The sequence below is a fragment of the Camellia sinensis genome, chromosome 8 (genome assembly GCF_055761805.1).
Source record: "Camellia sinensis isolate YWXY chromosome 8, ASM5576180v1, whole genome shotgun sequence".
Lineage (NCBI taxonomy): Eukaryota > Viridiplantae > Streptophyta > Magnoliopsida > Ericales > Theaceae > Camellia > Camellia sinensis.
In genome coordinates this window covers 73,821,485-73,837,991 of record NC_138968.1, presented here as the reverse complement: position 1 = coordinate 73,837,991, position 16,507 = coordinate 73,821,485, and the positions used below count along the sequence as shown (strand labels likewise).

Genomic DNA, 16,507 nt, shown 5'->3' with positions numbered 1-16,507 from the left:
ACCACCACCACCACCACCCCCACCCACTCGCTACCACCCGCCACCGTCACCCACCCACCCGCCACCCACCACCCGCCACCTACCCACCACCTACCACCACCCGCCATCCGCTACCCACCTGTCACCACCACCCACCACCCGCGCACCACCACCACCCGCCACCGTCACCGTCACCCACCCACCCACCCACCCCCCACCACCCACCGCCACCCACCGTCACCACTTTCCACCACCGTCTTCCGCCGCCACTTGCCACCACTTGCCATTTCTCACTCTTTTTTATATTTTAAAATTTTTTTAAACATTTTGTCAATTACCAAACGCGTTTTTAGTTTATGTTTTTCTAAAAATAAACAAAAAATAAACATAAACCAGTTTATAAAATTTTTGTAAATATAAACTGAAAACGTAAACGTTACCAAACACACCCGTAACATTTTATAGTTTCAATTTTTTTGGTGCTGAATTTAATTATTCTTTAAAACTGTAAAATTTTACAATTTCATAACATGCTTTTCAGTTTGTTTAATAAGGATAAATACTTAATATAATCATACTTTGAAACTGTAACATTTTACAATTTCAAAACTTGCTTTTCAGTTTGATCAATATTATAAATTATTTGCTTAAATCCTACAAAAATTGAAAATTTGTTGTTTGTTGTTCTTAGGTTTTTTTCTTTTCTTCTTTTAGTTTATCAATATTTAGCACATTTTGTTATGTTTTTTCACTTTAATTTCTCAGGTTATTTTTCTTCTTTTTTTGGGCAATATTCTAGACATTTCGGTGAGTCTCCGGTGATATTCTTGAAGTCCAGCGAATATTCTAGACATTCCGATCTAGTGACGTTCAGAACGTTCCGACGATACTACGGCAAATTTTTGATGATATTCCGGCGATTTTCCGGTAATATTGAATATTCTGGCGAGTCCCCGATAACCGTTTAATGGAAGTCCAGCAGTGGTGAGATGTAGGAGCCTCTTTAATTATTGTTTTATTTTTTTTAAATAGGATTTTTTTGGTAATAATTAAAAACATATAGGACTAATTGATGCAAGTATTTTATTTTGAGATTAGATAAATTTTAAACTTTGTGTATGTGACTTATAAGTAAGTTCTCCTTTATTTTTTGGTTGACCCAAGAGAAAAAAGACTATCAGCAGTCCAAACTTCCAAGAATTGGGCTTCATGAATGGGTTTCATTGTAAGGGCCAAAATCCGATGACTTCGTTTGATATGGGCCACGAGTACCCAATCCGTCACGATCTCTGCAACGATCTCTCAGCAGGTCATCGTCGTCGTCGTCTCTGTCTCAAGTTGCCTCACAAACCCTAAACCTAACCCTCTGTTCCACCAACGCATCTCGCTGTTTTCGTCTTTTTCTGAGCTATATCCAGTGCCACAATCAGGTGCTTTATTGTAATATCCTTAGTTAAATTACTTCTTATACATCAGAAGCTTCAAATTTTCCATTTCTAGTTTGCTAAGTTTTATATTTTCAACGAAGATATGCTCTTGAAGATATTTTTCTTTGAGCCATTGCCAACTTGAATTTGGTTTCTGTTTTTTTTATTTTATTTTAATCTTATAGTTATTATCGTCATTGTGTGTTAGTTTTCGTTATACTTAATCCACGCCGCAGGAGTAGCGGGCAGGGTTTGATGTTAATGTTTCTGTTTCTGGGTTGAGGATGGTGTTGTGCGAGATGTCTCCGAGAAAATGTGAATTGGCTCCAAAGCACTTAATTTTGCATAAAATGGAGTTGGAGTTAGATATAATTTTAGGATTTTTTTATGCCATTTTTTGAAACCCTGTTTGGTAAACTAAGTGAGAAAAGAAATGATAGAGTTATGGTTTCTAACCCAAGCTATGAAGTAGATACGATACAATATGAATACAACAATACAACAAAATCTAAAAATTAAGATACGAGTATAACCATCATACGTTGGAAAAACAAATTATAATTTTTAGTATTATATTTTACACGAGCTCAAAGAATAATGAGAAACCATTATGTAAGAATTAGATTTTCGTTGAAGAGTCAGTAGTCAATTTGCTCTTTTATTTAGTGGATACATTAATTTGATAAAATCTGAAAAGAGAAGGTACTATTTCAATTTCAATATTTTCTTTTTCAGTAAGAATTAAGAAAATATTGAAAAACTATTATTGTAAATGTATTTATTCTATACTCTAATACTATGCAAAATTTATTACAATCTCAATTTCATAATAATTTGGATACGTGACCTAGAGTATCCAGAGTATCCAAAAATTATCCGATACTTCTCAAAATTAATATCATATATAAGATACGTTTAGGAAGTATCGGATATGTATGTGTGAGTATTTGAGGAGTATCGGTACTCGATAATGGTATGATACGGATCTGACTCCCATTTAGAAGTATCCATGCTTCATAGCACCTAAGTGAGAAAAGAAAATGAATGATATATTGTGTTTGGATAAACAATAAATATAAGATAGGACATGTGTTATTTTATTTTCAATGTTTTGTATTTAGATGGACAAAACTATTGCAAATTTTCTCCAGAGATCTAGAATTTTTATGATGATTTTAAAGCATTTTTTTTTTTAATTATCTAGACTCAAATAAGAAATAGTTGGTGTTAGATTCTGTAGTTGGTTATGCCCTCTTCTCTCAAAGAACTCCTAATGATTTCGAAATCTAGGTTTGTTGAATCGAAATCAAAATTTTGAAATGCATCCTTTGTATGTCATTCAAGTTGGTGGAAAGGCTGTTAGATTTGAACTATTTGGAGTATTTAAAGTGCTTTTATAGTTATAGAGACCCCCTTATGGTTCAAAAAAGACATTTATACCCTTTTATATCTTCTACAAATTATATACTCTGCAAAAAGAAGAAAACTTTAAAATTATTATACCTAATTAAGAATCATTTTTTTTACTTACCAAAAAAAAAAAAAAACCCTACAATTTACTACCTATTAAACTTAATTTAGATTTATTAACATTTTAACTTAATCAAGAACATTAAGTCTACATGCTAGCAATTTTACTAACCAATATACTAAAAGCTTGATGTGGCAACAAACAATAAGTCCACAAACTTACTAATTATATATTGAATGTTAATGTGCACACCAACATCAACAAAGTTGGCCCCACAACTTTATAACAACAGAAAACGAAGAAAAAAGAAAACCCTCTAGAAATTGAATTGTTGTTTCCAAAGAAGAACCAACACCAAATCACGACAATCTTCTCTCTCACCTCCCTCCATAAATTATATAGGGCACTCCCTTTTAAATATCTTCAATATCTATTAAAATTTTCAATACTAGTTTTGATTGGTACTCAAAATGTTCAATTTCTATTTTTATTTCTCTCTATATATCTATTGAATTGGATCCCACAACTTCATGACAAAACGATGCTAAAAAGAAAAAAAAAGAAAAAGAAAATCACATTTAGCCAGCTCTTCTGAGAATGAAGCATTTGTCTTCATCCATCGTAGTCATAGGAACAGAGAACCCCTCTAGTCTCAAACCCCCCAATAGATGTCTGCCTCTCTCTTTGAGAAGAAACTCTCTCTGTTGTCCCTCAATTTCTTCTACTCCGTGTGTTGTTTTGTTTGTGATGGTTAATTGGTTTTGATGGTTTTATATATCAATCCAGTTTTGAATTTTTATTGAACTTTTTTGAACATGTGGGCTAAGATAGAGGCATTCATGCAACCCTTTCAAGCTGGTAGGGCTTGAGAAGTTGCATCTCCTTGATTGGCAACGTTATTACCTGTGGTGGGAAACACCCGAGATGATTAGCAAGGCTGGCATGGATGGAGAGGCCCTCTCGGCTCTCAACTAGATTTGTGAAGAGAGACGAAAGGTTTGTGTTTTTGTTTTTGTTTTTGTTTTTGCCTTGCTTTGTTATTAATTGTGGGCACTGTTTTTGGTTAAGTTAGGTCGGAGATATCAAATGGGTTGAGGGGAGAAGATTAAGTCAAGTGCAATAGTGCCTTTTTACATAAAAATTTGACTTTGACTTAACTTTTTTTTAGCCCTCTCTCGAAATCCTCGCATTGGATGGGAAATGTAACAGTTGCACTTTTAGTCCAAACCCATAAGAGAGGTCTCTACCTATATTTGAACCCGGGGGGGGGGGGGGGGTTTAAAGTGCTCCCAACCTTAACCACACGGTGATAAAGTGAATTTTTCCCTTTGAATTATGATCTGACCATTCTTGTAGTGTTTGCTTTGTGGTGCTGTGATAGAATCATTGTAACATTCAATACATCAATCAATAATACATCAATAGATACAATATTCTCTGTATTTCTCTCTTTATACATTGATTTTTACATGGTATCAGAGCGAGGTTGAAAACTTAGTAATTCCGCTTCACCGGCGGGCGGCAGCCTCGCCTTGGCCGCCCGCCGGACCTCTACACACACACACCCACTGTCTACGTTTAATCGGAGATTCTTGGATTCGAAAACTGAGAAGTCCGATCCGATCGCTGCTTTTCCTGCGAAATTCCCAATCGTCGCTCTCTTTCCTTCCCTGTGGACCTTGGAATTGACTTCATTGACGAGGGTGTTGTGAAGCTTTTGGAGGAGCGATGAGTCAGGTTTTCGAAGGATATGAGCGCCAGTACTGCGAGCTTTCTGCCAATTTATCCAGAAAATGTAACTCTGCTGGTCTTCTTCCTGATGGAGAGGAAAAGATGCAAAAGATTTCTGAAATAAAAACTGGAGTGGATGAAGCTGATGTTTTGATAAGAAAAATGGATCTTGAGGCAAGAAGTTTGCAGCCAAGTTTGAAGGCTGTCCTGCTTGCCAAGCTAAGGGAATACAAGGCTGATCTAAATAAGGTTAAAAGGGAAGTTAAGAAAATCTCATCAAATGATGCTAATCAGGTCCGTGAAGAGTTGTTGAAGTCTGGAATTGCAGATGCGCATGTGATTTCTGTGGATCAAAGAGAAAGATTGGCAATGTCAACCGAGAGACTAAATCAGTCAAGCGACAGGATCAAGGAGAGTAGAAGAACTACGCTGGAGACAGAAGAGCTTGGTGTCTCCATCCTTCAAGATTTGCATAATCAACGTGAAACTCTCCTGCATTCCCATAAGAAGCTTCATGGGATTGACGATGCCAGGGAGAAACCTTTTTGCCGGAATTGTCGAGGAAGAAGACTCGGAAGTCTAGGGTTTGAGGTTGGCCTTCTTCTTTGATGTGAATCTCAGGCTTGTAAAGAGCAGTGCAAGTGAAGGACCTCCTCTTAGGAACCAATCTGCTGTTGTTATTGGTGTTGAAGCAGAGACTTAGGCCGTTGGATCTTCGCAATGGACCTCTGAACAGTAAGGCAATGGTGAGGCTACTGTGGCTATCACTCTAGTGGCCCCCTTGGTCTTGGACTCTCTCTCTCTCTCTCTCTCTCTCTCCTATCATACACAGATAAACACATTGCTTTTACTTCTTTTTTAAATACCCACTCATCATCTCTCTTCTCTCTCCTCTCTCTCCCGAGTGTGATCTTGGTGCTAAACAGTGTTGTGCAACTTGAGCTGTTCAACACCTCTTTACAGGCTGTTCATGATGTGGGTTGGAAAAGGTAAAAGCTATATAACCTTTATATATAGTTATATATATATTTTGGTTTGATTTCTGCTTTGCCAAATTGCCAGCCTAGTTTGGGACTTGAAAATCTATTAGAAAATTCGTTATCCCATGACCCCAGACGCATTATTATGCTCTCTACTCTCACCTTCTCTCTCTCCACTTTATCACGTGGGTTTGTCCCTCTCTCTCCTCTGTTTGATTTCAAAATCAATTATTTTTATTTATTTTTTCCAAATCACTTTTAATCTTTTTTTAAATACCCACTCTCCAATAATATATCTTTTGTAGGGGCACTAACCCCAATTTTATTTTGAAACAATCACACTGATGTTTTTCATATAATCCATCTACAAATATTTTTTATCTATTTTCTTTATCCCTTGTTTTCTTTCATTTTATTTTTATTCTTAAACAAAACATCACAAAAAAAAAAAAAAAAACCAATCCATTCCAACTCGGTTTTCTTTCCACAAACTTATCATTTCTTCATGCCGGGGATCAACCCCGTTCACAATTTTACACCAAAAAACAAAAAAAAAAAAAAAAAAAAACAAAAACAAAAACAAAAACCAACCCACAAACCCACATCCACAGGCGGGATTTTTCTTCTCTACTCTGCCGCCGGTCTCTTCTTCTTGCCTCCGTCCTGGACGGCCCTTGACGGTGTTGCCTCCGTGTTTCCCACTCCACTGGGCACGATCACTACTCCCTGCTCCTCCACTGCAGCATATGACGGCCCTCCAAATCGGAACATCACGGTGGCCTTCCGCTTCAGCTCCTTATTTTCTGTCTTCAGCACACTTATCTCTGCTCGCGCATCCTTATACATGCGTTGGAGCAGAGCCAGCTGGGAGTTTAACTGTTGCACCTCATTTGTCCTGCTCTGCAGCCGGTGCGACAAGTTTGTGACCGCAGTCATGGTTTCCACACATGACTTCAGAGTATACTGATTGGCCTCAATATCCGTTTGCACCGCCATTTTTTGCTCCACAGACCGCATCGGAAAGTTCAACGGAGCAAAACCAGAGGTGTTTGGTTGAGGTTCACTGGCCACCGCACCAGTTATTTCTCTTGTGGGCTCGTTGAGTTCTGGAAAGAGCGTGAGCAGACCACGGGAAGAGGAGGCCATGTTTTGGGTAGCTGGACGGGAAGAAGAGGCCATGTTGCTGAGTGTTTCAGAGACGGGTTGGTTACAGAGTATTACAGAGTTTCTCTCTCAGGCAAGGAAGAGTTTTTCAGAAGATTTTAGCAGGTTTTCTGCCTCAGCCTCCGCATTGATTTATATAGACCATGACGAAGAGGCCGACACGCGCACTGTCGCTCACGTGCCTCGCCGCGTCTCCGGCTCACCTTTTGATGGCTCGACGCTTTCTGTCGGGCACGACTTTTGATGAAGTGGGCGCGCCTTTTGAGGGCGCAACTTTTGATGGCACGCCTTTTTATGGATTGGGCACGCCTTTTGATGGCACACCTTTTGACAGATTGGGCACACCTTTTGAGGGTGCGATTTTTTAAGGGTCCGACAAGACTCTGTAAACTGTCCCGACATAGATTCCGGTTAGTTTCTACAAGGGTCCGACAAGACTCTGTAAACTGTCCCGACATAGATTCTGGTTAGTTTCTACAAGGGTCCGACAAGACTCTGTAAACTGTCCCGACATTGTTTCCGGTTAATTTCTACAAGGGTCCGACAAGACTCTGTAAACTGTCCCGACATTGATTCCGGTTAGCTCCTTCATGGGTCCGACAAGACTTTGTAAACTGTCCCGACATTGATTCCGGTTAGTTTCTACAAGGGTCCAGCAAGACTCCGTAAACTGTCACCACAACTGTCACAACATTGTCTGCTACAACGGTCCGACATGACCCCATAAACTGTCTTCTACATCGGTCTGACACCGCCATCCAGTGTCCTCTACACCGTTATGACACCACCATGCAGTGTCCTCTACAACGTTATGACACCCCCATACAGTGTCCTCTACAACGTTATGACACCACCATCCAGTGTCTTCACCAATGGTCTGACACGACTATACAGTGTCTCCTATCCTCTTTTATTTTTATGTATTTTTCTTGTTTTGTTACTCTCTCCAAACTCAAGTTGGTTAGTTCCTATCCCCCTTGAGTTTGCGGGGGCTGTTAAAACCTATCACCTACTTCACCCACTAAACCTAACCCACTACACCACTACCACCTCACCTACTCCACTAAACCTAACCCACTACACCACTACCACCTCCACTTTACCTACTCCATCTACCACCTACTACCACCTACTCTTCTATATATAGGAATCATTGTAACATTCAATATATCAATCAATAATACATCAATAGATACAATATTCTCTGTATTTCTCTCTTTATACATTGATTTTTACATTTATGATACTTAATATTTCATTGTAATATGACTTGGATTTTAGAGCTTTATCTGGATTTATTTACTCCCTTTAAATGATGATGTATACTTCATCAAGGCTGAATATTTTCAGTAGAACTGCTGTCCTTTGATTAAAAAATGCCAAGTGCTTACTATGGAAACATGTATCCTCTGCTTGGTCGGTCAGAAACAGTGGGAAGAGAATTGAAGTTTCTCAACCCTCCGAATGATCTTTGATAATTATTTGGCTTAGGATTTTTATGTTCTTTGGATAAGAAGTAGAAAGTTTAGTGACCAAAAATTTATAACTTCAATAATATGTTCTTTTTTCTTTCCCTTGGTTTGTTAGTGAGTGACAAACAAAAAACTTTGGAATGCTTGGATCGCCCATGGAATTTTATTTGTAATAATGTGATATAAAAATTGTAATATAAAATTGGATTGTAAAAGAAAATAGAAGCCATCACCACCAGTGTGTGCAAGTTTGTTGCCAAGTGATATTGTTTTTATTTGTTTATTTATTTTTTTATATGGATAATCCTTTGATTTTATCAGCATAAGTGGCCACCTAACTGCTTTTTTCTTGTAAGAACCCCTTTTGGAATGATAAATTTTATAGTTTTAATAATTCTGATGGATACCCGTGGAGACCCGACCCGATATACATGGATTTTCCCCATTTCCCCTCATGGAGTTGGCTTGTGACATATTTTGAATTCCCAATTGGGATGGTTTGGGGACGGGTATAAGCTCCCCTCCCCCTTTCTCCATGTGTTTTACAATTATTCCCTGTTTGAGACTAGGATTTCCAGCATACAGTGACTTGTTTTCTACTGCACTCTCTCTCATTCTCTCACTCCTCCAGCGGTGATAGCCATTGGTGCTGACCACGGTGTTTCTCTGGCGAGGTGAGTTTCTCTCTTTGTCTTTGCCGTTTGGGTTTCAAATGGTACCAAAAACTCGTATTTGCCTGTAGAACGGAGGATTTAGAAAAATGCAATGCAGAGTAATAATTCGAGTCAATGGGTGTATTGGTATGTTTTACTTGTGACTGGGTTTTTCTTTGGCAGTGGTTGGATTGTTTTTTGGTTAGTTTTTTACTTCAAAGGCTGAGATTTTCCTAGGTTTTTGTAGCAATTAAAAAATTTAGTGAACATTCAGATATATATATGTATGTGTGTGTGAAGAAGAAGATGATGATGAAATTGAGAATGAATTATTGAAACAAATGGTACCTGGACATTGGGTGACGTGAATTTGCATTGAGCGTGTGAATTTGTTTCAGTTGTGATTGAATGGTTTCTAATAATGTGTCGGTGTAAAGAAATCTCTACATTTACTTGATTCCTCTAGGGCACTGTTGATGAAAATGGGTTTCCTCTCTCTTTCTCTTCATTTTTTTTTTTAATTTTTAATTTTTATATTCTGTTTCTTTGGAGAGACATTTCCTTCGGGAAATTGTTTTATTTATTTATTTTTATTTTTTAAATGGATTTTAGATTTCATATTGAAGATACAAAACAAATTTTCACAAACAGTCACAATAGAACATTCTATTGAAAGGAATCCAGTTTTTAAATTAATTTTGGTAATTTCAATTAATAGCAGCTTATTTGATTGTTTCAAGATTATAAATTTGATTACTTTAAAATAATTTTTTTGATTAATTAACTAGATGTGTGTTTGGTTGTGGTGAACCCGTTAAGGGACGGGAATGGTAGTCCCCACTGGGGATCGGGGATGGGGAGTTCAAAAACTGCTCCGTTGCCATCTCTAGATGAATGAATTGATTAACATTTTATTTCTCATATTGTTCTATATTGGATTTCAGGATGATTTTCTTATAAATTTATGATGCTTATTAACCACATTTTTTTAAAGCACATAAACTGAAGAGGAATCAATGTTTTGAGGTCATTCTCTTGTTATGGATTCTAAAGGTATTTCGAGCTATGAAACAGGAAATGGAGGATAATTCAGATATGAAGAGTGATAGAGCCAGAGATACTGAGGAATGGGAGGGCGATGATAAGAGAAAGCAACGGTCAAGCAAGCCAAGAAAGCCTGGGAATGGAGAAGAGGCTGAAGGATTAGATGGCCTTGGAAGAAGGAGAAGTACTGGGGATAGAAATGAGAGCCGAAAGAGGTCTGGTGGCTCAAGCAGAGTGGATAGTGACGAAGACGAGTACAGAGCAAGAAAAGAATCACGTTCAAAGCAGATGAAGAAGCAACAAGAGGAGAGTACATTGGAGAAATTGAGCAATTGGTATCAGGATGGAGCACAAGAGAATAAGCATGATGGGGGAGAGAGGTCTGCAAGTCGAGGACATGGTCAAGCCGATGAAAGTGATAAAAGGAAATCTACCTCAAAGTTCTCAGATCATGACTCATCCCAGAGCAGAATTAAAGGCAAAGATGATAGATCACATGAGAGGGAGCTTGAAAAGACACTGAACAAAGATTCCAGATATTCGGAAAGGAGGGAAACCAATCAAGAAAAGGATCATGGATCTTCTGAGAAGGGGAGAATCCTACGGAAAAGATGGGATGAATCGGATGATGTCAAGAAAGTTGAAGAGAGTAACTATGTGGAAAAATCTGATCTGAAAAGTGTGAAGGCTTCTGATCCTAAGCGTGAGAGTGCTCGAGAGAGAAGTGTGTCTGCAACAATCGAACTGAGTGACAACAAAAGCAGAGGTTTAGATTCGAATAATGACAAGGGTACAAAATCCTACGATAGGGAAGAGAGAAGAATTGATTCTGAAAGGAGTAAGAGCAAAGTCAGGTCAGAGGCTCCAGAAGAAGACAATAGGGGAAGTTCTTTGACTCGTGAAGAAAAGTCAGTTAAGGAGAGAATTGAGAAGCACAGACAGCAGAGAAATTCCACTAGTCAGGATGTCGTCGAAAGTCGTGAGAGGCCTTTTACAGCAGATGAGGAAGGAGCATTGATGAGAGACAAAAGTAGAAGAGAAGTAGACCACTGTAACAGGTCAAAGACCCCAGAGAGGAGTGGAAGGCGACATCATGAATCAGAAAACTCTGAGATGGATTATGAAAGAAGCATTGCACTTAAGCAAAAGGAATTAGAGAAGGATGGATGCAAGGATGACAGATCAAAAGTAAGAGATAATAGCTGGAGTGACAGAAAGAGGGACCAAGAAGGTTCCAAAGATAATTGGAGAAGAAGGCAACCCAGTGGCAATGAGAAAGAGACAAAAGATGGGGATATGGCTTACGAGCATGGAAGAGAATGGGAGTTTCAGAGACATGGTTTTGATAGGAATGACAATGAAAGGCCTCAAGGTCGTTCTGGAGGTAGGAAAGATGCAACCAGAACTGAAGCTGTTAAAACCTCATCGAATTATGGAATCTCAAATGAGAATTATGATGTGATAGAGATCCAAACCAAGCCTTTTGATTATGGAAGAGAGGAGTCCAGATCCACCTTTGTCAGGAGAACTGAAGCTGCTCAGCAATCTGATATAAAATCGGCTCCAAATGATGAGTGGACATATCTGCGGGAGGACAGGGCAAGAAAGATTGATACATTCGGGTCTGGGAAATCCGGTGATGATTCAAAGGATAGATTTGTGGATGATGGTCCTTCCATGCGAGATCAGAATTCATGGAGAGATGACAATGACTTTCAGGCAGGGAAAATGAGAGGCCAGAAAGGTCTTATGTCCTATCGTACTGCTGGTGGCCATAGTTCTAGTAGTGGTTCACAGACTCCTCATGGAAACCAGGAACCAGGTTCCTTTAATAGAGCTGTTCCACAAGGAGCTAAAGGGAATAGAGTTGGAAGGGGAGGAAGGGGTAGGCCTACTGGGAGAGACAACCAACCGTTTGGAATCCCAGTGCCCCTCATGGGATCACCTTTTGGACCACTTGGAATGCCTCCACCTGGACCAATACAACCATTAACTCCCAGCATGTCTCCTTCTCCAGGTCCTCCAATATCTCCTGGTGTCTTTATTCCACCATTTTCACCACCTGTTATTTGGCCTGGAGCTCGAGGTGTTGAGATGAATATGTTAGCTATTCCCCCAGGTCTCTCACCCATTCCTCCTGGACCATCAGGGCCAAGATTTTCTCCTAATATAGGGAACCCACCAAACCCTATATATTTTAATCAACAAAGCCCTGGAAGAGGAGAGCCTCAAAATTTATCCAACCCTGGTGTTAATGCTATAGTACCAATCGGACGAGGACAACCACAGGATAAAGCTTCTGGGAATTGGGTTTCTCCTAGAACTAATGGACCCCCTGGTAAAGCTCCTTCTAGAGGAGAGCAGAATGATTACTCCCAAAATTTTGTTGACACTGGTATGCGACCCCAGAATTTCATCAGGGAACTAGAGCTCACTACTGTTGTTGAGGACTATCCCAAGCTTAGGGAGCTTATACAAAAGAAGGATGAGATTGTAGTCAAATCTGCTTCGCCTCCCATGTATTACAAGTGTGACCTCCGTGAGCATGTACTGTCACCAGAGTTCTTTGGAACTAAGTTTGACGTCATTCTTGTGGACCCCCCTTGGGAGGAATATGTTCATCGAGCTCCCGGTGTCACTGACCACATGGAGTACTGGACATTTGATGAAATAATGAATCTTAAGATTGAGGTAATTTTGTCTGCTTGGAGCTTGATATCCTGATGCTATGATTTGATGTGAAGTTACTCTTGTAATTTTCCATCCCATATTTTTTTTGGGTGAATAATAATTTTCCATTCCATATATTTTTATTTGTATGACATTATTGTTCTCATATGCTTAAACTACAATTTAGATGATATGATGCTGGTCAAGTTGCTTTCTGACGCCGTGAATGCAGCTTATGTCTAGTTAATATAGATATCAGTGATACTTCAAAATATCTTTGTTGTGCTTTATAGTGCAAATATGCCACCTGATCCTAACATATTCAATTTCAAGTTTTTTTTCCTTGTTTTATGCTTGATATCTGAACCATCTATGGTGCATGTTTACAGGCAATAGCTGACACACCTTCTTTTATCTTCCTCTGGGTTGGTGATGGTGTTGGCTTGGAGCAGGGCCGCCAATGTCTAAAGAAGGTATGCATTTGAAGCCTTTGGAAACAGCCTATATGTAATGAATTGCTGCTTTCTTCTGGTTGCTACGTTTCATTTGGTTTGTAATATCTTCTCTTTTTCCTTTTTTTTAACTGTGTTTTCTTTTTCATGTAGTGGGGATTTCGTAGGTGTGAGGATATATGTTGGGTGAAGACAAACAAAACTAATGCAACTCCAGGATTGCGTCATGATTTTCATACTTTGTTTCAGCGCTCAAAGGTTGGTGGTCAGTGTTTTTTTCTGCATCTGCTGCTTTTTCTCCTTTTTTTGATCTCCCTTTTGTTATGCTGTGATGTGAATGCAAATGTTGTTTTCCTGAACTGTTGATTTCCTTGGCATCATGATGAAGGAACATTGCTTGATGGGCATAAAAGGAACCGTTCGTCGCAGCACGGATGGTCATATAATCCATGCCAACATTGACACTGATGTGATTATAGCTGAGGAGCCTCCTTATGGTTAGTTTTACCATTCATTTCTTGGATGTTAATGACCCTTGGTATGCTGCAATGCATTTTGGCTTATTTTATTGATTTTGATGTATAAAAATAGAATGAATGCATATGGACTATGAATATAGTAATTGTGCTCTTGTCTTCTCTTCCCCTTCCCCTCCTATTTTTCTTGTTTTCATTTATTTTATTTTTTTAAGTTAGTGTGGGTTTTCCTCTATACCTGCTGCATGAAAGCAAACAAAATATAAAAAAAAAAATGTGAGGCATTCTTTGCAGCTTTTTACTCAACACGAGGAACTCATGTTTCTTAGTTCTTGCAAGTTTTAAAGATTTTTTAGGGTCTTTTGTTTGGGAAGTGTTCAAATTCATTTTGGTATGGTATATATTGAATGAAATTGGAGCACAAACAAATTCCGTTTACAATTTTGTGTTCCCAGGAACATATGTAAAATGTATTTTCATGGGCTCCTAAGGATATTCTTTATTTCATGTAGCATTATAATGTATTTAATTCTGATATCTTGTTTCCAACGAAATTGTAGGTTCAACTGCAAAGCCTGAAGATATGTATCGCATAGTTGAGCATTTTGCCCTTGGCCGCAGGAGGATCGAGCTCTTTGGTGAAGATCACAATATTCGGTCTGGCTGGTTGACTGTTGGTAAAGGACTATCCTCATCAAATTTTAATGCCGAGGTACTATGTTTATCATGCTTATCATACAAAAATAGAAAAGGAATAGTAAAAATCAACCATAGTTGCTGAAACTATTGCCCATTGGCTAATGTGTTTTTCGGAGTGGCTATTATTTAGGCATATTGGTCTACATTTATTTAGTGAAAAGCGAACATGGATTATGAAAACTGGGAACTTCTAATACTAGTGACTGGAGAAAGAGAAATGCAACTTCTTATAAAGCTTGTAGTCTTCAAAATGTAGGGAAAAAGTCACAGTGGATTAAGATTGTTGGCATGTGCTAATGGAAATCGCAATCTAGAAGATACTCTTCAGTTTGAACAGGATATTGGAATGTGGAAATTGCCTCTGCCCTTCCCTCGTCACGGCTAGAAAATGTAAAAATAAATAAATAAATAGATAAATAAATAAATAAATAGCTTATCCTATATAGTACCTTGAAATAAGTAAAAATGATGTTTCTTACGGAAAATATGTTGGATTTTTTCCCTTGATCTTAAAAAATATCAGCTGGTGAAAACTTAAAAATTTTGCATGAAGGAATGACATGCAGAGGAAGAACAAAAACCACACAATTTACACTTGACTTCTGCACAACCATCAGGGGCATGCATATCAAGAGAATTTGTATGGTCCCATTGAGAATTAATTTTTATTTTCTGCTAGGGCAAGTTGGCCAGCCTTGAAGTTTTTAAGGTTTTTGACAAGTACATGATTTCCTTGACATTTATGTTTAGTTGATTGGCTCTTGTGACCATTGTTCTTACTAAGAAAAATGTTTATTATTTTTCAGGGATTTATCCAGAACTTCGCTGATAAAGATGGGAAAGTTTGGCAGGGAGGTGGGGGACGAAATCCACCCCCAGAAGCACCTCATCTTGTTTTGACAACCCCTGAAATAGAAGCTCTTCGGCCCAAGTCACCAATGAAGAACCAGCAGCAATGCAGCAACAACAGTCCGCTTCTATCTCTCTGACAACAGCCAATTCCACCAACAAAATGCCCACTGGAAACTCCCCACAAAATCATAACGCTCTTGTTCTAAACCAAGAAGCTTCTAGCTCCAATTTTTCAACTCCCGGTCCTTGGGCTTCACCAATGGAAGGCTTTAGAGGAAGAGAAGGTAGAAATATGGCTGCCGATGATAGGTTCTTCGATATGTATGGTTTTAATGCGTCCAGCGGGCGGCCAAATGGTGAGTATCAAGATTTTGTAACTCAAAGAGCAATGAATTTGATGTAGCAAATCAACCAGCATCAAGTATGTTTGTGATGTTCCTTAGATTTTTCTAATTTCCCCTCAGTATAGTAATAATGGAAAAAAATTGCATTTACACCCCCCTGTGCACATTTTGATTTGTCTGTTATATGAATCTGCTCTGGCCTGCCCTAAAGTTTTCTGTCTCCATAATTAGAAACTGTAAAAGTTCAGGTATTACACCATCAAAATTTGTGTTTTTTGGGGACAAAATTACAGCAGTATTTTTCTTCTTCTTATCTCTTTTTTATTTTTTATTTTTTTATTTATTCATTTTTTTATTTTTTATTTTTTATTTAAAGATTGGGTAACCAAAGAAACAAGCTACAAAGCTTCAAGAAGAGCTAACGACAAAAACGATGAAAGAACATTTTCCATCCAAACAACTAAACCCTCTAAACGGACATGCCATGCGAGCCAATCCATGTGCCAACTTATTACCTAGTCAGGGGGTATGTGAGATATGAAAACGTCGAAAGCACCGACCCCTCTGAAAGGCTTCCTGCACAACTTATTACCTTGCCGGGGCGTACGTGAGATACGAAAACGTCGAAGGCACAGACCCTTCTGAAAGGCTTCGTGCAGAATGTGACCAAAAGGAGAAAATCAATTTGAAGCATCACGTATAGCATGCACAATGGTGAGTAAATCACCCTCAACATGAATGTCTTGAATCCCCAACTTACTAGCGAAATTCACTAGTAAAGTTAAAGTAATTAGAACTAATACAAATGGTGTATCATTTCAAGAATAAGTGTAAAGCATATATTTTAATGTAAAAAAATATGCCAATATTTTTTTTTTTTTTCTTTTCTAACTTTACGTATCTTATCTTATTTTATTTTATTGTTATGTGAATTAAAAAAATTTAAATTTAAGAAATCTAGTCTATTATTATTATTATTATTATTTTATTTTATTTATATAATAAGCAACCAACTGCCATAGATAAAGATAAAATACATTAGTTGCTTCCTAAGAGCAGTAGTTGCTTCCTTACATATCTTAACAAAACAAAA

The 16,507-nt window shown here is 38.3% G+C and overlaps 1 protein-coding gene and 1 pseudogene across 2 annotated transcripts; both read left to right on the top strand.

The window, feature by feature from the left end:
* Nucleotides 1–1,140: 1,140 nt before the first annotated feature.
* On the top strand, nt 1,141–15,564 carry LOC114294050 (N6-adenosine-methyltransferase non-catalytic subunit MTB). Its single transcript, XM_082882846.1, is given in 8 exon segments — nt 1,141–1,409; nt 9,952–12,612; nt 12,981–13,064; nt 13,197–13,301; nt 13,432–13,540; nt 14,080–14,231; nt 15,025–15,172; nt 15,175–15,564. Coding segments are annotated over 7 exon segments (3,555 nt in total). The 5' UTR covers nt 1,141–1,409; nt 9,952–9,954; the 3' UTR covers nt 15,474–15,564.
* On the top strand, nt 4,433–6,150 carry LOC145796984 (vesicle transport v-SNARE 12 pseudogene; annotated as a pseudogene). The gene has a single exon (XR_014337845.1). The product of XR_014337845.1 is annotated as a vesicle transport v-SNARE 12 pseudogene (transcript).
* Nucleotides 15,565–16,507: the final 943 nt, after the last annotated feature.